Source organism: Stegastes partitus, unplaced genomic scaffold (genome assembly GCF_000690725.1).
Source record: "Stegastes partitus isolate 25-593 unplaced genomic scaffold, Stegastes_partitus-1.0.2 Scaffold718, whole genome shotgun sequence".
NCBI classification, from domain to species: domain Eukaryota; kingdom Metazoa; phylum Chordata; class Actinopteri; family Pomacentridae; genus Stegastes; species Stegastes partitus.
Genome location: NW_007578449.1, coordinates 235,128 through 257,446, shown reverse-complemented (window position 1 = coordinate 257,446; position 22,319 = coordinate 235,128). Strand labels below are relative to the sequence as shown.

Here is a 22,319-nt window from a genome sequence, read left to right as displayed (position 1 = left end):
GGTAAACACAGCAGAGAGGAAACCTAAACATGTGGAGCTCCCATGAACTCTGCTGCTTGTTTTAAGTCAACGTGTTACAAATGATGGTTTCACACATAAAGCTGCATCCTGTAAGATACAATCTAGACATGTGGGCTTGGTGCTGTTTCTGGCCACCTGCCGCCTCCCCCAGATAAGCCCCAGATAGCAGGAGCCCTCCGAGGCCTGTGATTTGTCTTGTTCAGGTGGCACATGCAGTATCAGTGGCACATCGCAGACAGTGTACCAGCCTCAGAGCCCAGCGCTGTTAGGACAAGTGATAAGTGCTTCCTGGGATTTATGGCCCTGGTAACTATCATGGTTATCTCATGCATGGTTTGACTCAGCTGAAAGCTGGAAAACATCTAAACTTCAGTTGTTTTAAGGAGATTTGTGTCGGCTCGCTACAGTGCAGGTTCTGCTGGGTTTGGTGTGACAGCATGCAGGACTTCTGGAGCACAGAGGGGTTGGTTATGGCAACATGTTGATCTTTAGAGGTAGAGTCACAATTCACCAAACAGATTTAGTTGAACTCATGTGATCACGTTATTGGTTCTGTTAATTCAACTGGGGCTACAACTAACATTTTCATTCTTGACTAGTTTCTTGGCTAATTGATTAGTTGTTTGGTGTTTAAAATGTCAGAAAATGGTGAAAAATGTCAGTCAAGCCCAAATTAATGTCCTCAAATGTCTTGTTTTGTCCAAAACCCAAAGATATTCAATTTACTGTCATAGAGGAGGAAAGAAACAAGAAAATGCATAGATTTAGAAAGCTGGAATCAGAGTGTTTAGACTTTTTTTCCCCCCTAAAAAACAAACAAATACTCAAACTGATCAATCAAAATTAGGTGGAGGTGACTTAAATAGCTGACAACTAATTAATTAATACATGGGTAAACTTCATCTAGTGACTATGATTGTAAGTCTTCAAATGATTTAGGTTAAGAGGCTGTGAAGGAATCTCTGCTGCTCTGCAAATAAAATTTCTACAGATGTACTTCGGCTAAGTGTTAACACAGCTTGTACACGTTGATCACATTCCAGCGGATACTTTGGCATCCAGCTGCAGGAGTTTCAGTCATGAACGCTAAATATGCTAAAATACAGCCACCACCGCAGCTGAGGTTCAAATATGCAAATATTGTGCTCTTATACAAATTTGGTGGTTTGGGAATTTCACCTGAGGGCCACAATGAGAATTAAATCAGCAGGTGGAGGAACTGGATCCTACAAGAATCTGAGGCTGACTGGGAAGAATGAGTGACATTTTCTCCCTTTGTGCTCATGGCTGTGAGTGAAGCATTTAACCAAGGAGGCGTTGGTGGAATCATGCTTGTTTTTTTTTAATTTTAGAAACAAGGCTTGCTTCTCTTTCTTGGCTAAAACAATACAAGTTAATGTCTGTGCTCGAGTGTGGTGCATTACATATTACATATTGGATTGCATAGATGTGGGAACCAGGAAATGCAAACTATGTGTGTTAAATGTCCTACATTTTCATGGACATAAACAGTCATTTATCTATGAGTATGTGATGTTACAGGGGTCTTCTTTAATTTAAGACATTAACCATGGTTCTAGGATGTTTGTATAAGAAATTATTAACAATGGGAGCATTAAAAAAACTCACTGATGGATGTGTAAAGACGCATCTCTAAAAAACATTGTCAAAATGTTTGCCATTCACCAGAGCCAGAAACAGTAAAATCACTTTCAGCTTTTTCTCTTGAACTACTTTTCTATGACGTGCTGCTCTTTCAGAAAACGTAACCAAACGTAAGCTTGGTAATTGGAAAACTTTTTCGGCTGAACTGCAGGCTGTGTTTCAGGATATGATGGCATGATAGCTAAGTGACTTGTCTACTTCTAGTCGTGGTTGTGCAGCAGAGGTGCAGCAGTGAGAAATGAGTCCACAGGAGCAGAGAAAACACCCAGAGACTATCTGGAGTTTAGAGGGTTAATCTTTACATTGTTTGTAAAATCAGGCACACTTATTCAGAGTTCACTTGATGACAAAATGACTTGTTAAACGTAGAACCAAACATCAGATGTCAGTTTTGCCTTTCACACTGGTTTCTGCTGATAGTTGGACACGTGTTAGTAATTTGTGACAAATGAAACTAATGACTCATTGAGTTTGTCCTGATATAGATCTATACACATGAGTGTGTTTATCTCGTTTATTAGTGTGTGTGTGAAGTTGTGTCATCAGCAAAAGCACACACAGATGAGTCCAGGGCAAGGTACACACACACACACACACTTGAATACACACACTCAGCTGGACTCACACTGTGTGTGTCTTTAGTACCGTCAGACATTTTTTCCGGAGCAGTTTTACACATCTGGTTTGGCTTTTGACGGGAGGAAAGTGTTGCATCACCAAACTTTCCTCTACTTGCCTCCCGAAGCCTAAAGCTCTGACCCTTAAGGGTTAAAACAGGCACACATCCTACTTTACAGAAGAATTACAGACCTGCTAGGACATTCCTTCCCTCCCACCGTCACACTGTTCATTTAGCTGCTAAGTAGTGACCGACACAGCTGTCGAGGAATCATCATTAGCTGCTCCGCCTGGCATTTTAGGAAACAGGATTACTGGTCAGTGTAGTTAGCAGGATGTTTCATATCGCCTCAGGGCATCATTAGTCCTAAACATTTTAGCAAGTCATGTGGAGGTGGTGCTGCTTTTAACATTTGAAAGTATATTAAGGGTGTTTTGAAGTCATTGCTTCCATGTATTAGTGATTTCTGTCTGATAGATTGAGGCATTCTTGAAAAAGGTTTAAATATCCATGCCAGTATGAACATTTTTGGTACAAGACATATGTTGATGTAGAGATGCCGATGTTCTGGTCTGTTAGCTGGATGGTATTTTGGCAACAATCAGAGGGAACCTCGGTAAAGGTCACATTCACGGCCCCCAGAGGATGAATCCTACAAACTGTGTTTCCATGATGCATTTTTATGTGCATTTCAAAGTATCGCATCAGAAAAGTTAATGGAAATGACAACATTTAAAAAAACTGGGTAAAAATGTTTTGCAAGAACTTGCTTGAGGTGAGATTTATTTCTTTTTTCTTTTGTAATTGCCCATAATGGTAAATGGAAACACCATGACTGAATACGTTCTACTGTCGTAAACATTTAACATCTTCTTCTTTTGGGTTTTTGTTAGTTGACAAATAATTGGTTTTGTTTCTTGCGTCTTCTGCTATATATAATTGTAGCTAGGTCTAATTAGCATGTTCTTGTTCTGTACAATTTTTCAATAATTCAGTTTGCTTTAATTTAATTAATTTAAAATCTATGGGAAAGTGGAAAAATTGTATATCCATATCTATATGAAAATTTCTGGCTCCACCTTTTTATTTCACTTTTTCTCAGCAGTGCTAATAGTGCTTGAGTTGTGTTCTGGCCTGTTCATTGTTTGGTTATTTTAGGGATCAGGGTGAAGATTTGTACAGATATTCAAGGTCCCCACAGGATGAGTCTTACTGACTCTTATGATGTGTGACCTTTACGTATGTGCCAGCTGGCTTTTGGAATTCATATATGTGGATCTAATGACATTCCTCCTTAGCTTCAGCTGTATTTTGTATTTATTGCTCGTTGGGAGATTTTCGCTTGCTAACTTGCTAATCAATGACAAGCTGAACATCAACATGTTAGCATTGTTAATGAATGCAGGCTAGCTGTAGCATTTAGCTCAAAGTAGCTAGCCTGAAGTTGCCTCTTTGCCTTGTTTAAACCCTCATTTTCATGACTTCTCTGCTCCGTGTTCAACAGGCTTTCCTGACCGACTTTCATCAGCATTTCTCTGATTTGATTAAGATGAGACAGACTGAAAGTACAGCAGAGCTTTGGAAAGGGTTGCCTCTCTTTGGGTGACGCAGGATTTCCTCACCAGAGCTCGAGCTCTAATCAGTCCTGTATTTCCTCCTCCATCTACCGACTTCGCTGTGGCTTTAATTAAAAGATTACAATCTGCACTTTCAGCAGTGTTCGCTGCTTGGCTCTGTGTGTTAAACGTTACGCAGGAAAATGTGAGAAAAGCCTCTTTGTTGTCACCTCTGCTCCCTCAGAAGCAGCCAGTGACCTACTGAATCTTGCCCTAGTTCCAGTTTAAACTCCCAGTTTTCCCATTTCGGCTTCAGCTCTTGCGGCTGTTCCCAGCTGGGGAGTGTCGGGTTACAGTGGCTCCTAAACAACGCCTCTTTCTCGGGGTGCAAACACAAAGAGGTTTCTGTTGTGTGTGATGAGCTACACCCGGCCGGTGACCGATCCTGCAGCCCGGTCTGCTGCCCCGCTTCTCACAACCACAACCGCACACTCCTACTGCACAAATGACAGGGAGCTCATAAAGCCTCGCTATGTGTTTTTGGTGTGGTTCTGTTTTCATGCAGGCGGAGTTGGACCGCTCCCATTTCCTGCTCTAGGATTTATTCCTCTCCGTGTCCTCATGTCGGGAGGAATATTTGTTTATTTGTACTCATATTTAAGATTTTTTCAGAGATGATCTTTTGAGCATTTCTGCCCCGTTGTGTAACAGGGTTGTGCCATCGGGAGAACAGGGTGGTGTCAGAGGTCACGCAAACCACATCTGAACCCACGAAGTATGGCTCCGTAATGAATGTAATTACCCCTCACTAAAACTGCACCCTTTTCCTTCATCGTGATGTTTTTGATGGTTTCGTAATGTTTCAGAGGTGGGGTAGCTTCGTCTATCTGTTAAAGTCATGACATTCTGTCATTTAGAAGTAGGTCACTTTTCCTTTAGTGGTTCTCACAGCTTTAATGAGACCTACCCACCACAGTGATGGAGGGAAGATGACCAACATTTGCCGTGTACATGACATCAGAAGAGTACATTCAAGTTCATTATAATGAGCTTTGGTCACAACTGGGTCCCTTAAGGCCAATTAATGTTTTCTGCATCTGCAAGGGTTCGCATGACGTAGATTTAATCATCCACCGTAATCCGCCCAAAATGTGTGCCTTCATGGACTGTTGGCACTGCAGGCGTCTCCTACTCAACATAATTAAATCACTGTTTGGTATAAGGAGAAACTGTATGAGGTGATTCTCTGTCATCCACACCTTTATAGTTCGTCACTGAAAGAGTTGTAAAAGGTTAGAACTGTGGAGACGCTCTGATTTGTACAGGCTTCACATCCAGAGCGTCCAAAACACAGTGGGAAGTTCTAAACTCTCCAGGAAGCTTGTGCTGTAGTCACCCGCTGCGCTCGACACAACTCAGGAATAGTCATATTAACACGGTGCTGCAACCGTCTAGAAATATAAATAGATAAAACTGTTGTTCTACACTTTCAAAGTTCAGATCAGTCAGCACATACTGACATGGAGCATAAATACTTTCAAAATATAAAAAGAGTAGCAGCTTCTTGATCTCGACATCAGACATATTTACTGTTTGTTGTCCGATGAAACAATACTTTCCTAGAGTCACACCTTTTACACCGTCACATTCAAGACAGTTGCGTCGCCCACTTTACGCAGCAATCCCCGACATTTGGTGGTGTGACCGTGGATTACCTGCAAAGTTTAACCATCACAGTTTTACTACCACTGCTACTTTTTAAAATACCTTGAACAGCACTCAGAGAGCTTAGTCCTCTACTAAGGTCAATGCCCCACCTTGCATAGTTGAAGAAATGCCTGGTAGTTTTCTTTGTCTAATCCTGCTTAGAGACAAACAAACAGGCAGACAAACAGCACTAAAAGCAAAACAGTTTGGTGTGGCATGGTAAATACAGTTGATCGTGACAGTCATGACAATATCTGTCTCTGCTTGTTTTCTTTTCTGTCTCTCGTGCTACGATCCAAAATAAGTCTAGTCTCGTGCGTGTCTGTCGGGTAGAACAACAGCTCGGAGTTCAGACAGAAATGTTACTCAGTCCAACCTAGTTAGATTGAAGTCGCAACTGTCACCGAAAAGTGAGCAGGGTGCTAATGTAGACATGAACCCGACACATTCAGTTTTCATCACAATAAGCTTCACTACAACTATTAAAGTGATTCATTATTCGTTCGTTTGATTGGTGGATGTTCACCGCATCACTCTGCATGAATTTCACAACATATTTTTACTTTTCACCATCTGGCCACCATCAAGAGAGACTTTGAAGTGAAATGGTTCATGTTATTGACTATCACTCCTATTAAAACAGATTAACAATCCATCCATCTATCCCTTTATCCTGCTATCTCTTCAGTTTTGAGTGCAAACTTACAATGCTGACATTGTAGATATGACCACAGTAAAGCTCACAGCTGTGTGTGCTGAACATCTGAACGACATCAGTTTGATGTGTGAGGTGACTCTGGGTAACCGTGACATCGTCATTGCCGGGAGACTCTGAAGGGAAGGAAAGTGTTGTAAGCTATAGTAAATGTTTGCTCGCAGTGTGATGGGTTTTAGCACGTGTGCGCTTCCTTTACACACACACGCACACGCAAACACACTTGCTGTAGCATGCGTTAATATCATGGGTTGTTTTCAGTCACACACGCTGATGGTTATCCTGCTGGATAAGTGTGCAAATATTTGTTTTCCCCACTTGAATAGATTCACGGTATGCTGTCGGTGTTTGCATTACACACACACACACACACACACACACAGGCCTACAGAAGGGCCATATAGGGCAGCATAGAGCAGCAGGAGTGTGTAGTGTGTTGATGAAGTGAAGAGGTCATTTCACTGTGTGAGTGTGTGTGAGAGAGAAAAAGCAAAAGTCCAGTCTCCTCTTTGTCAGTCTGTAATTGAAGCCACATGTCTGACATTCGGCCGTCCACCCTCCTCCTGTTTCCTCGCTTCCTCCATCTTGATTTCACTCTCTCCTCATCCACCTGAGCCTTCATGCATACACCTTTTGTCATCCATCTTTTGTGCTGTTACGCAACTAAACACAGTTTGTCCGGACTGTAGCTGTGAACCTTAGAGTTTATTTTCTACATGGCTTCAGCTTTGCATATTGAAGTTTCCCTCACATTGGCTGAGTCGCCTATGACTCAGTTTCCAACTGGAAACCTCCTTCTTACTCTGCCTGCCAACAGAACTGGAGGGTCGAAGTTGCATCAGAGATTCCCTCCTGAAGCGATGAGTTCAAGTCAGGATAGGACGGCGAAAAAAAGTGTTGTTTTTAAGGGAATGTCACACATTTGTCAGACGATATGACATTTTAATGGTCGCTGAGTGGGGAAATTATGTCATTTCTGTCTAATAAATAATACGATACAAACATGTTGTGATTTTAGATTATGGGTGTAAACACACGGGACACTTGAATACATGCAGTAACTGACCAAGTTTGACAGCAATAAACCACAAAAACATTACATAAACACTCATATTACACCCAGATATATGGAGGCTCATTCATGACAAAACTACAGAAAAGGGAGAAAATAGTTGAAAAAGTATGTTCAACTAAATAAATCACCTAATAGACATAATAATCTCCCAGCATGCAGTGGTGTACTTCCATAAAGTATTTAAAAAGCATTTAACAAACTAATTAAGGAATTAGTTGAGTTTTACACCACGTTGTACTTATCACATCTACAAATGATTTGGACACATGGGCATTAATACAACCTTGTAGTTTTAACAGGAGACTTGATTGAAAACAATTATGAACAAGTTTTCTCAGCAATGCACCACAGTGAGGTCCAAAAAATAGACAAAATCATATATTAAAGACTAATACGGAGGCTCATTCATGACCAAATTACAGAAAAGAAACAAAAAGTATGACGAATAATAGTCACCATCTGCCAAAATGTATTGGTATATGTATTTCAAATAGAGTATGAACAATGCATTCAACAAAAGTCTTTTACTTTTAAACACTCTCATGTGACTTTTTTTTTTTTTTAAATATCCTGTATTTAGTTACAGTACTCCAAAAACTGTTAACTCCTAACATCTAGAGCAGCTTACCTATTTCTAATGTAATTGGTGTCATTTTGCTGATAGCAGCAGAACAAACCATCTTTTTTTTCCCCCACAATATGAACGGTATTAGAGAAAATTGGAGTTCGCTGATTATTGCTTGAAAGCTTACAAATTAATCGCTTCGTCAGTTTTCTCCTAAATTAAGTCAAACATGCAGATTTTCTCTTTTCTTCTATCGCTGAGGACTGATTGTCTTTGGGTTCAATGGAAGAAACCACCCATTTGAACATGTCACCTTGGAGATTTTTTGGGGAACATGAAGCCATAATTATTTGCTAAGTGCTGTGAGACACGAGTTCAGGGGTCTGTTCTGCAGGTTTTCTTTGAAAATGTTCAGAAAAGTACAGAAGTCCAGCTGTTTGCAGGAGATATATGTCAGTGTGTTATCAGCACATCTCCTGCAGGGTTTTGCTTTGGCTGCCTCCTGTTTATTTTAGTCATAACACACCTGAACATAGAGGAAGACCTGCACTCAGTCACCTTGCTGAGAGAAAAGAATGCGGTGAAGGAGGCGAGACGATGGGGGGATGAAAGAGGAGATAAAGGGGAGGAGGAGGAGGTCTGTCTGTTAACCTCTGTGTGTTTTGTGGATGTATCACCACACTGAGACTCACACACACACGCAGAAAGAGAAACTTGACTGATGGGGGAGATTCTGCGGCAGTGAAACCTGATGTTAAAGTTTCTGATTGGCTTCTTTCGTCTTCCTTGAGGGAGAGCTGCAGGGGAACTTCAAGGGAAGGTGCCAATAAAGAATTAAACAGTGTGTAATTACAGACCGGCTGCCACGGGCTCCTAACGATGTGGCTTTATATAATTTATATAATTATCTGTCTGTCTCCTCCTGCATGTGGCCTCCCGTCTGATGGGGTCTCGCATTAAATATCATCTGCACATGTATTCATAGTGTTTCGTTTCTCTTTTCTCGCCGCAGCACTTCTCTGAGCTCCTAGACGACCTCTCCCAGGATGCTCTGCTGGGCCAGCTGCTCAGCGACCCCTTCCTGTCCGGGGGGAGAGGCGGCATGGAAGCCATGGAGGGGGAGGACGGCGGCGACCTGTCCCCGTCTTCCCCTCTCCCCCCTCACATCACCGCCGAGCACAGCTACTCGCTGTGTGGCGACAGCAGGCCTCAGTCGCCGCTGTCACACCTGACCGGAGAGCAGGGCAGCGAAGCAGGTGAGACCCAAACACAGTGATGATCAGACAAGAAAAAACACATTTGACTTGATAAGAATTAAAAAGCAGCAGCACTAGTTTTCTGGTGTGACCTGTAGCTTATTCTGGCTAATATTAGCAGCTGATTCCTTCTCTTCATGTGTCCCAGTTGACCTGTAGCTGATGTAAACATTTAAAAAGTTTAACCAGTAAAACAGTGACAGCTCACCTCAACACTACATTCCTCATTTCTTGTGTTCACATAAAAATCTCATATTTTTAACCCTCTAAGCAACATCTTGGTTCTCTTTGCTCCTGTTGTTTTTACTGACTGTTGGCTCATTTTTCACTTCCTGCTCCTCTGTGTAAACACACCACCATGACTAGAAGTAGAGAAAACTCAAAAATGTCTTTTGTGCAACATGACACAGTTAAAATGCCATAAATGAAAAAGTTGGAATTCTTTGATTACATCCAAACTCTTTTGAGGCTTTTGTTTTGAAAGGGCTCTTTATCATTTGAATTGAATTTCCCTTCTGGGATGAATAAAGTATTTTTCATTTCATCATGTACATTAACAGCATTTACAGCTTGATTAAAGACGTTTCTTAAGCTGCCAACTCAAAAGTTATTCTGTTTCATGGATTATTACCGCCCTATGAAACATTACGGAATAATTTTCAACCATTAACTTGGAAACCGTTCAAAAATATGCATCATAACGTTCATTTTTGTCTTTTGTAGATATTGACATGCAGTTTTGTTACAGTTCATAACGTCTACTTAGATGCTAAAGTGTGCTGTATTATGTGGACGCTGTGTGAAGTGATAACAAGAAAGAATCTAATCTAGCCTAATTATTAAAGAGCCGCACCCAAGATTTGAACATTATGGAAACCAAAACACAGTTCTCACACACCTTGAAGTATTTATGTTGGCTATGAAGGACTAAAAGTATTCTGGGAGTGAATGAATCTTATCTTGTGAAGCTCAACGTGTTGTAAATAATAGAGTTCAAAACAGTCAAACAGTGTTCAATTGTAGCGTAAAAATGATGTTTTAAAAACCTTCAGATCAGGTCGATAAAGATACGTTTTCACATGTTACTGCCTTAGTTAGTAGTCTGATGCATGTCGTGTACAAACACAGCAGAGTCTGACGGCGAGTGGCCCATGGAGCAGGAGGAAGCCATCGAGGGCCTCCTGTGTGAGACTCCCTCTCTCCTCCCCACCCTCTCCCTCTCTCTGGCTTCCAGCGGGGGGCCCCAGGCGCCCGAGGGCCCCGCCGCGGCCCCCGCCGCCTCCCCGGCCCAGACCACAGTCAGCAGCCTCAACCAGGGCAAAGGCATCAAGGTGAGCGAGCCGAGACACGTGACAGAAACTGATATCTGCGGTCGTCTCTCACTCTTTGTACCGCTGAGTGTCGTCTATCTCCTCTCACCTCTCCTGTGTCTCTGTCTGTGCTTACAGATAAAGGAGGAGAACATCATCCCGCAGATTAAACTGGAGCCCCATGAAGTGGACCAGTTCCTCAATCTTTCACCCAAAGGTCAGAATTCAAACTTTGCCCTCTGTCTTCTTGTTGTTTGATGCTATGAGGACCCCTGCTGGCCATCTGATAAAAACACCTTATAGTGACCTCATGGTTGATTTAAACCTCAAGAAGTTTCAAGGTGTTCTTTTTTCTCCTTTTTCATCTTCTCATTCACTGTGGGCTCATTTTCACAATATAAAGCATCTCTATGGAAGCAGCATAACCAGGACCTTGTGTAGAATCTGTGTAATGCAAACAGCTTATTTTTTGATTTAAATCTTAGATTTGGTTTATTTTCCCAATGAAATGGGGTATCATGTGTGATTTGTTTAAGGACTGTTGTAAAGTTGAAAATTAAGCCTTTTTTCCTGTTTTTAACGTTTCTTGCTCTGATGAATGGCAGTCTTTTGACATGCAGTATGAGTCTAAGAATTCAAATTCTAAAATCAACAACAAGACCTGAAAGCAGAACAAACACTGTGGCCATTTGCATAAAAACACCTCTAATCAGGATTCTTCTCAAAATCTGCACCTAAATTTTCTTCTCAGAAACCTTCATTTATTTAAATCACAGCAGCTGCCTTTCTTTAATGCCTTTTAATAAGTTTTTATCTTTCAATAGTTTCTCACATCCCAAGAAATGTGTAATTTCTGCTTTTGATATTCTTGTTTCTCGGTCAAACAACCAGTTTAGTTGACCAATCCATCGTCATGTTTCAGGTCTGGAGTCTCTGCAGATGCCTCCCACTCCTCCCAGTTCCCACGGCAGCGACTCGGAGGGCAGCCAGAGCCCCGTCCACGCTACCCCCGGTCTGTCCTGCCCCACCTCCCCCACCAGCCCTCCTCCCTCCCAGGCCAGCCTGAAGGTGTCTCCTCGAGCTGCCTCCTCCCTGTCCAACTCCCCTCTGCTCACCGCTCCGCATGTAAGGACTCAGTGTTCAACCCATCGCAGCACAGCATCACATACTTTATCACTAACCACTAGTTTCCACCACTTTGACTTCCCTCTGAACATTGTTTTCTCCACTAAGTGCCTCCACTCTCGTGCCAAATCAAAGAGATCCTGCAGATTTTATTCATATTTTAAACAAACTTTCATACTATCCAAAAATAACTGGTAGTGATCATCCCTTTTAAAATTTCTTTTAATTCTTCTTTTCTCCCGGTAGAAACTGCAGGGCTCAGGGCCGCTGATGCTGACCGAGGAGGAGCGTCGTACTCTGGTTGCCGAGGGTTACCCAGTTCCCACCAAACTGCCGCTCACCAAAGCCGAGGAGAAGGCGCTGAAGAAGATCCGCAGGAAGATCAAGAACAAGGTGCGCAGTTACTTGAATCAGACGTAGAAAACGGTTGTTTCAGTGGACAGTTTGAGCTTTGAAATGTTCTTTTAAATAAGTTAAAACCTGGAAAAGGTCAGCATCAATCACCAACAGTTTCCCTGAGGTTTCCACCAAAGGGATCAATAAAGTTCTATTCTATTCTATTCTATTCTATTCTATTCTATTCTATTCTATTCTATTCTACTTCATACTTGCAAAAAGATGTAAATACAATATAAGAGTCATCATGTAAATGCTCTTTCCAGCTCTGAGCAAGTATCTATTGTTATTTATTTTTATTAACAAGACAAAATGAAACCTTTATGAATATCCAACTTAGCTTTTTTTTCCCCAGTAACCAAACATATTAGTATACATTATACCTTCTAATCCCGATACAGGCTGCTCAGTGTAACTTCAGTCCAAACACATGAAGCAAACTTATGTTATTATTTCTTTTTCTAATTCTTTTCCCTTCATTGTTTGTCAGATTTCAGCTCAAGAGAGTCGTAGGAAGAAGAAGGAGTACATGGACGCTCTGGAGAAGAAGTAAGTCCTTATTCTTATTTTAGCTTTGACAGCTTATTTAATCATATTTGTAATTTTGCCTGCTGTCTTGTTCTTTTTTATGTTTTTCCAGCTGCATTCATGTGTTTTAGAGATGATTGAATAAAGTCAGATTATCAGGCGTTTAGTTAAAATCAAGCAAAGGTGCAAATCAGAACAGAAAATAAACTCTTGTGGTGAAACTGAGTGTATATGTGCATGTATGATGTGGAGTGTGTAGAGCAACGCCGATCCTTTTATTGTATTAGAATAAATTTAGCAGGGTTCATCCTTTAAATAAATAGATCTTTTTGGGGGTCCAGGGACAATGTTATCAGGAGGCGCCAGGCTTTGATTACTTATTTGTGATGCAAGTGATTGCTGCTGTTAGCGAGTGATTGTTTTAGCATGTAATGTAGTATTTGGAAGAGCCGATCTGCAACCAAAGATAGCAAAACTGAATCATAGCGTTATCAGGCTTTGAGGAATAAAAGCAGCAGATTACAATGTGGCAAACTGAAACAAAAGTCTGTGCACTACATTAAATGTTTGTACATTTAGAACAAATCATACTGTGTAGTCAAGCAATTCTGTAAAATCTGCAGCATAAACAGAGCAGGGGGAATATGGCTTGCAGATGGGAATGACTTGTTCAGCCACTGAGCCTGCAGTGCTGCTGTGTGTCCACAGGGTGGAGACCTGCTCCAATGAAAACAACGAGCTACGCAGGAAAGTGGAGACTCTGGAGTGTACGAACAAGTAAGAACAACACACGCTCAAGCATTTGTGATTGATTTGATATACAGTGAAGCTCTTTGTGTGTTCTGATCTGCAAGAAAGATGAAATTGGTCAATTTTTAGGGGAACAAACAGCAAATTTAGCTGTTAGACTTTACTACACAGCTATAAATCAGCTATACTGTCAGCGGTCAATGCAAAATAAATGCACGGAGTCGATGTTGATCCAACCATATCTCTCTGAACTGCTCAGACAGCTAAAAAACTCCTCTCAACCCTTTTTTTCTGTGCGTCATATAATTTGATACTCAAGCTGATCAGACGTTTTTACAGATTCCGCCTCTGCCAGTCGTGACACAGCTGAACACGACAGAAATGATGACTCCTGTTAGAAAGACTCAGGGATGGTGACAATCAAAACACCAGGAAATTCAAGAGGGGATCTAAAACGTCCCTCCCTGGATGCCTGATTCGGCTCATCCTGTGAGACTTCACTCTCTGCTTTTATTGCTGAGAGGAGTGGGGACAATGAGTCGGGCAACACTGGCTCAGTTTTGTTATTTGCAAATAAAGCTGAATCAAAAGCTCCCCGTGGATGCGTTCAGCTGCAGTTTTGCATCCATGCATAATCATGAGGCTATTTTAATGTAAAATGCTTGAGCTGCAGCAGATAGGCCGCGCTGTTTGCTCTCGTTATGCACGGATGAACTATGTTTGTGTGCAGCGTGTTAAGTATAGCTGACGGTAACGCAGCTGTTTTGGGTCTTGTTTTTACACTCAGTGGGCTTTACTGCCACTGTTGAAAAGCTAAATGAACCAGTGCAGTGTGTGCGTGCATCTGTGTGAGTGTTTTTTTTATTTATTTTTTTTGTTAACGCTGGTTTGCACCAGAGGCCTGTAAAACATATCCAGGATATCTTTTCCTTATCTGGCTTCACTAAACCTAACAACCACAGTCACGCTAAGTGGTCACATAAGGCTGGTTATCAGTGAACCAAGAGTTTCCGACCATAGCTTTGAGTGCGTTTACATAAAAGGTACAGCGCTGGCACCAGATGACCAAACATGGACAGGTGTAGAGCTGCATATTTCTCATAAGACAAACAAACTATAATCCTAAACTAATACGCATAAATTAAAACTATAACTCAGGCTAAAAGCAACACAGCCGCTGTAGCTTTTTCCAAGAGGACTGACTGGTCAGTAGGAGATGCTTTTATACACACTGAGCTATTATCTACAACATAACCTTCTCCAGAGCAGGTTAGATGTGCAGCATCAGTTACCATGGCGACGCACCCAGAGTTAAACCTGAAGTTACCTCGATGACCCCACATCCTCGTTGTCCAGACCTCAGCACAGTGGATAGGAGAGTTTAGCTGCATTTTTTTAATGATGCAAATCATTAACAGTGAACAGTTGTGCAAATCCTGCATTAAATAATAAAGTAAAAAACAGCTATTAAGCAGAATGGCTCGTGTCAGGCTAATTTATTGTATAATCAGATTGTTACGGCTGATGAGTTAACACGTAGGCAGCATTTTAATGATGCAGTAGGACATGTGGGACCTATTAATGCTACTCTATAATAATTCATCCTTGACAGTGTGCTATATTTTATAAATTGCATATATAAAGTTTAAATCTAAAAGAAACTAGTAAGTAATGTTTTTTCTCAAATAAAAGAAAAGTCATCGATTAAAAGCCAGTGATGTGGTCGAAGCCATACAGGCCGAGGAAAAAGACGAAGGTGGACAAACTCCAGCTGCTTGTCTTATAATGTGCATGTTGGTTAAGAATAATATCCATTTCTATACATTTATTCACTCTAATCGACTTTGCTTTGTTTGAAATGTGAGGAAGCTTTACAGTTACAGGAAAAGTTGAGTTAGTGTTAACAGTAGTAGTGCACTGGCTTTAAAAGGGCAGATCAAAATGAGGCTTTGTGCTAAAATATGACCAACTATACTTATTAAACAGTGGGACAAATAAAGGCCTGATTGTATTAAAGGCTTGTTAACGTCTGCAGTTGAGGCAAATAAATGCCCCAGACTGCTGTATGCAGTAACTTTGGGATGTGTGGTATTTGGATGTGGTTTTAGCATAAATAATAAAAATATTTTTAGCACTTTTTTGTTTTTTTTTAAAGGCAGAAGCATTTAAGAGACGAGATTTCCAGTAGGATGAAAACCAGCAAGATTCAGCGTCACAGCACGAGCTACTATCACAACAGGAAACAAGACTAAAAATCAATATAGGACATTTAGAACTCAACAAATAGTCATGCAAAGGCAGCAGATACGAAGAAAACAAGGGTTGGCTGGGTTAAATATCTGAGGTATTCAAGCTCCTTATTAGTTTATGTTTTCTGTTCCATTGTTGGCTTCTAATCACGAGGTCGGACTTCCACACACTGTGGACTGTTTTTATGACTAACCCGCTTAGCTCTCTAATAAAAGGGTCGGAGGAAAACTGTTGTGCTTTTTCTAGTGCTTTAAAAGATAAACTGCACATTTCTACTAACATTACTGAACAGTTTACCCTTCAAAGTTATCATTTTTAAAAATTTTACATTACACAGGGTCAATCATTTCTGACCCTGTGTGATGAAATGTCCTCGTTTTATTGCTAAGTTTTGGCCTTTTGTGTTTCCTTGGCTGCAGCAAACTGAGATCAAGTCAGACCAAATGAAAAGTTCACTGTTGCTAAAGCTTTAAAACAATATATTTACATCAGTCTTCAGAGTCAATGCACAGATCACAGAACAACAGCTGGTACTCTTAACTTCTAAGTGTTGTGGACTTAACTAACTTTGTGCTCTCTTTGCACACAGAAAACATACATAATACACACTCGGCTGTGTGTGTGTGTGTGTGTGTGTCTCTAGCATGTGCGTTTGGTCTTGTGTGTCTAACCTGTGTGTTTGTGTGCTGCTCCTCAGGTCTCTGCTGCAGCAGCTGCAGTCTCTGCAGGCGGTGGTGGCAGGAAAAGTCCCCAAATCCTGCAGGGTGACTGGCACCCAGACATCATCATGCTTAATGGTACTTGTGTGTGTGTGTGTGTGTGTGCGTGTGTGTGTGTGTACGTGCACTAACAGGAGATTGTGCAGATGAAACATTGATTAAAATATTGAATTGGAAACATCTGCTTCCATCACTCATTAGCAGCTTAGCATTTTGTGTGATTCATAATTTACTTACCCCCCCTCTCTGTCTCCACCCATCTCCTTCCTCCTCCTCCTCCTCCTCCTCTTCTTCTTCTCTCTCTGCCTTTGTTTTTGTCTCTCTGTAGGTGGTCGTGTTGTGTTTTGCTCTGTTTTTGGGGAGTTTTTATCCCAGCAGTTTGACTCCGTGCTCCACCATCGCTGAAACAGGCCTCACATCCAAACAGATGCCTGTCAAAGAGTCCTACACGACCACAGGTAGTCACAGCCTCTGATCTACAAACACATGTCAAACCCACTCAGAGACGTGAATCATGACTTTATAATGATGGCTTCACTTCAGTAGCACCTGTTATCAACACAGATGCAACGTGCTTTAGCAAAGAACATGAGCAGCATGAGTGACAGTTTATATAAAATGAATAAAATAACAATGTTCAGGAGGTAAACGAGTGTCTTAAATAAATACTAGAAGAAAGTATGAATACGATAATGAAAAAATTTGTGAGTAAATAGGTTAAGAATTCTATTCTTTAAAAAAAAAATCAATTTCCTTTTGAAAAGAAACTGTTATTTTGTTAAGATTTATTTAAAAATGTTGCTGCTTTTAATTAAGAAGTTAAACTTTTTATGCTCCTTTAAAGCTGCTGTGACAGATGTTTGCAAATTTACGTGGCTCAAAAAACAGTGCAACATCATAGTGGTAAATTCACAGAGAAGTTTCATCAAATTCTGCGGTTGGTCTCACCTCTGCGGAGTATTTTCGCCACTTTCAGCTCAGTTTTGGTTTAGTGGCCTGCAGCTTTAATGTTTTGGTTCCATTTGGTTCCATTTTCTGGTGCAGGAATAAAGAAAAAAAAAACTGTCTGTGCAGCAAACAGACAAACTTGTGGATCATTTAGTAGCAGAACAACCAGATATTTTTTCTCTGGTGCTGGTGGAGACTAAAATGGACCTAAAACAAGACTGAAAATAATAAAATGCATGATAATGATGCATTTTTTCCCCCCTGGATGTACAGTTAAGCAACTCTTTCCTCACAGTTTAGCCAGATTGATTTAAATAGTGATGGCGTTGCTGTGTTGTCACAAAAAATGGATTAAGGCAGGTTTAAGCCACAGCTTAGAAAAGCAGAGGACAAAGTGAATATGAAACTGAGGCTGAGACATGCTGCTACGCCGTACTGCGCACACAGAGTCTTTTCTTTCTACAAATTTCAGCTTCGGTGACCTGCCCTGCTGTTTCCATTGTAATGAATCATTAGTTCCCGGCTATAAAACTGTAGAGGTCCATTATAACGTTGCCGCTAATCAGATTCCACCTACGGCACTGCAATAACAGCTACAGAGACTGATTAGGAGAGTTGACCTTTCACTACATCCTCTCTACTACCTCCCACACACACACACACACACACACACACTTTTGTAGCAGATATAATTTTCTTAACAATCAAGTTCAGTTTCCTCTCCCATCATGTTCCCAGCTGAACTGCTTTTTTTTGTAAAGATAGATAATAATGTGGTGCTACAGTATCATTAAGTGTGTGTTGGCTGGTGTGTATTTCTGTGACAGACAGAGATCATATTGGTGTAGCTCTTCTTAAGCAGTAACACATCCATATAAACACCTACTAAATTCCAATGTATTCCTTCACCCCCGTTCAGTTAAGTCCAGAAGTCTGTTATCAACCTTCGAAGACGAGCAGCCGCACCTCCTCGGTCTGGGCGGTGAATATCCCGACCAATGGGAGGACACGCCAGCCGTCGTCATGGCAGCGTGGCGTCGCTCAGAGCAGCAGAAACTCGGGGTGGAGCCCAGCAGGGTGGAGACACACCCACCTTTCAGGAATAAAAGCAACGATACACAACCGCTGCTGGAAATCCACAGGTAAGCACGGCCGATGACAAGTTTGACTTTCTGGTTGACGTAAAAACATATAGACGGTGCGTGTATATGCCTACCTGCCTACTCTCTGGTCTCGCAGTATGACACTGATAGTACATCTTCGTGGGGCTCGGCGATACAGCTAAAAAATGTGTCACAACAAAATATGTCATGTCAGTTCAGTTACTGATAACATTCAATGATCTTTATAATGACCAGCAGACAAAAGGTTAAATTTAAATGGAACCACTTTAGCCGGTTATCAAGGTACTTGGTTATTCATTTGAATGCTGACACAACAATAATAAAATAAAATGTAAATGGATGCCGTCACCTTGATACACATCAATACAGAAAGCAAACAAAAACCTGGAGGTGAATGGAGGACGACCAGCGTGAGGCTGCTGCACCAACTGGACATTTATTTCCTACAGACTAGTCTGGACAGGCACCCCACACCCTCCATGTGCACCCAAAGGTCCATCAGCCAGTGTGTTGCTTAGGTAGAAAAAATATGTGCATATATATTTTGGCAATTGGCCTAAATGAATCGGAGGGAATTTGCTTAAAATGTCTGTGCTGCAAACTGCAATGAAAGCACACAGAGAAAACGCAAATATGATTGCAAGAACCCCCAGCGTGCTCCCTGCCTGGCCCGTATCCTATTACTGTCGCTCTCCCTGTGACATTCATCTCCTAAGGTGAGCTCATCCACGGCCACATGTGCCTCTTTTCACCCAAGAAACACCCAAAAACCTCCTCTGGTGAAGCCTACAGTTGGAGGTTGTGTTTGCGAAACGGACTTCTGGTCAAAAAACACCCACAACCCACACAAGGCTGACGGACTCGATGTTGGGGGGGGGTGCACAGAGGCTGGTGTGGGGTCCCATCCGGTGACACCCGGTCCAGGCCAACTGCTTAACCTCCAAGAACTTTACTTAGTTTCTCTATTTAATATGTATCAAAGTGAGATCATTCCTTGATCCATAATTATTTTTATTTTGATTGTTGTGTTAACATTAAAGCTACAGCCTGCGTACTTTGATAAACAGACCAAAGTGGTTAAATTCAAACTGAACCTTTAACTGGTCGTCTTTTGTGATTTGGTGATTCTTGGGGCGGCTGTGGCTCAGGTGGTAGAGCGGGTTGTTCACTGATGGCAAGGTTGGCGGTTTGATCCCCGGTTCCCCCCACATGCTGAAGTGTCCTTGGGCAAGACACTGAACCCCAAATGGCTCCCAATGGTAGATTAGCGCCTTGCATGGCAGCTCTGTCGCCATTGGTGTGTGAATGGGTGAATGAGAAACATTGTAAAGCGCTTTGAGTGCCGCAAAGGTGGAAAAACGCTATATAAGTGCAGACCATTTTAGCTGTATCCCCAGCCTTAACCAGCTCTATGAGTCAGTTTCATTAAGAACATTTACCCGCCTGTGTCTCCACTACATCTGTACATCCCAGTGATGAACATTAAATCTACATATTCGATCCAACTTTTTCTCTTGACAGGAAACAGCTTTCTTCTTCTCAACCCTCCTCTGTGTGTTTTGTCTCTCAGGTCTCTGGACCAGAGGGTGAACGAGAACAGCAGTAAAGTGATAGAGCTGGAGCGAACGGTCAACGAGACCTCCTGAGATGACCGTTAACTCCCCCCCATCCTTACCCCGCCTCTCCTCCCCTTACACCCCACAATGACCTGTGACCCTCCCTCCCCCCCTCTGGAGCATGGTTCAGTGTCCTGGAGCAAACCTCATAAAGTAGCTCCCACTGCTTTTTTTTAATGCCATCTCTGCTTAATCAGATACACTGTAATGGTAGAAATAATAATAATAATAATATTAATAATAACAAACGGGCACTGGTTGCCTTAATTTCTGAAGTAAAGTTGCACTGAATAGTTTTCTCAATGAGTCAACTTACCAGGTTTAGGTGTTGAAAAATCACACTGAGATAATTTCAAACGGATCGAGTGAATAATGCGGCGTGGCATTTATTCCCGTGGAAATTCTATTAAAATATGACATGTGAGGCTTTGTACAGGACACTGATGAGGACTTCTGTATTTATAGAAACCTTTTTTTTGGGTTGTTTGTTTTTCAAAAATTTTTTGCTCTTTGTAGCTATTAATATTTTTATTTCATTCCCGTAATGCATACATCCCATTTTGATACTTGTTTGTGTTCATACTGTATTTAGCGTTTTTATTTTTATTGTACTCTCTTTTATATATTGTTAATGTTTTCGCGCGTCGAGGGCTTAGCTCAGGGTTCCTGCGCTCATTTGGGTAATCTGACAAATTAATATTTTAGATGCTAAAAAGTTCACATTGGCTGCAAAATAATAATTTAAAAAAAAGTTTGTGTTTGATGGAAATAATGCAGTATTACTGACATTTCACAACACTGATATAAACATATTTGAGATGTTTATCAGTTGTGTGGTCAGTCTGAAGCTGCATTAGCACTCATATCCTTTGATTTCAAGGAAATTATTGACTGAAACGGTAAAATCTAACCTACAGTGGATTACTTTCTTCCACAAAAGTTCCTATTTGTCATGTGGGGACCCTGTTAGCTAGCTAGCTTCACCCTTGCGTCTTTGCTCTGTTTGTTTGGCAGTCACTGTGTGCAAGTCAAAAGTCAATATACGAAACTGCAAAACTATTATATTTTTGGTAGTTTAAAGCATCTTAATAGTTTATTTGGAAACAAAATAACAATAATTAGATGAGAAGATCAATACCAATGTTATACCTGCATGCTAAGCATGAAGCTACAGCCAGCAGGTGATTAGCTTAGCCTAGCATAAAGATAAGGGGAAGCAGGTAGCGTGTTTCTGTCAAAAGCTGAAAAAAGCACCCATTACCTTTCCGAAACGTACTAAATAACAAGTAATACACACTAATATTGTAATTTATAAGCTTTAGAGGTGCTGTTGAAAATAATTTGTTGATGTCGCTTTTTCCCCTATTTCCTGTCTTTATGCTAAGCTAAGCTAGCCGCGTCATATTTACAGTATGGACGTTGTGCACTCTCAAAAAGAGATGTTTCCCAAAATGTCGAACTAGGCCTTTAATCCAGCGACACTTTTGCCTTGCACACTTAAGCTGTCAGCTCCAACGGTCTTTATCTGCTATTTTTCAGCGTTTGCCAAAAATATTTCTTCCCAGAAATGGAAAAAAAAGGTATCTATTTTTGTAAATATGAGTTGTTAATAAATAAGAAAGTCTAAATGTGTCTGGGATCTGTAGTTTATGAACCAATCCATAATTCATTCTGGCTCTATTTTGGATTCCGTGCTGTTGATAAATTATGAACGTAAGATGCCTTAGCTGCAGGCTTTGTCCTGACTGTCTGTGGGGTTTTCTTTGTTAATTACACATCATGACTTTGAACGTCTTACCTGTCCACTTCAAGCATGTCACGGATGGGTTTTTAAATGTCTTAGCTTTATTGAAACAAGTCTGATGTTGTAAATACAAGCTGCCATCTGTTTGATGGTAAGTCAGTGACATCCACTGTTCAGACTCAGCCCAGACATGTGGAATTGTTTAGTTATCGACTAAGGGTGAATACAATTTTCAACAGAAACTGGTGACTAGACTAGAAAACAACATTTGTATCTAGTTGTCATGTGTTTTGCAGATCAGTGGATCTATCAAAGATTTATTGTCAAGTCTGTATCTTGATAGGATGCATTGATGATAGAGTTAAAACTATATATTCCTCACTGTGGAGTCTGCAAATGTTCAGATATAAGATCATAGGAAACACAAGATAAAAGTACCGATTTTGTTTTGATTGTTTTATGGAAAATTCTCCTCTAGTCACACCTGAAACTAGCAGCTAGTGGAGAGCATTTTGTTTCCAAATCACATTTCATTTCTTTGCTCCTGTGTAAAGGCAGCCCTGAACGAGGCTTTCTGTCTTCTTGCTTTCAAATAAATAAAGTATTTTCCTTAGTAAAAGCAGCAAAAGA

General features: G+C 41.1%; 1 protein-coding gene across 2 annotated transcripts in view; it reads left to right on the top strand.

The window, feature by feature from the left end:
• Positions 1-22,319, top strand: part of creb3l2 (cAMP responsive element binding protein 3-like 2) — a 40,654-nt gene extending 18,335 nt beyond the window's left edge. The window contains exons 2-12 of one of the 2 annotated variants that reach the window (XM_008291111.1): positions 8,936-9,179; positions 10,311-10,510; positions 10,628-10,706; positions 11,412-11,614; positions 11,861-12,007; positions 12,501-12,559; positions 13,247-13,315; positions 16,236-16,335; positions 16,586-16,715; positions 18,125-18,347; positions 19,900-22,319. In XM_008291111.1, coding sequence (XP_008289333.1) covers positions 8,936-9,179; positions 10,311-10,510; positions 10,628-10,706; positions 11,412-11,614; positions 11,861-12,007; positions 12,501-12,559; positions 13,247-13,315; positions 16,236-16,335; positions 16,586-16,715; positions 18,125-18,347; positions 19,900-19,975 — 1,530 coding nt within the window. In that variant the 3' untranslated portion in view covers positions 19,976-22,319. Of the gene's footprint in view, positions 1-8,935; positions 9,180-10,307; positions 10,511-10,627; positions 10,707-11,411; positions 11,615-11,860; positions 12,008-12,500; positions 12,560-13,246; positions 13,316-16,235; positions 16,336-16,585; positions 16,716-18,124; positions 18,348-19,899 lie in introns of both variants that reach the window. The other variant, XM_008291110.1, reaches the window with a different exon arrangement.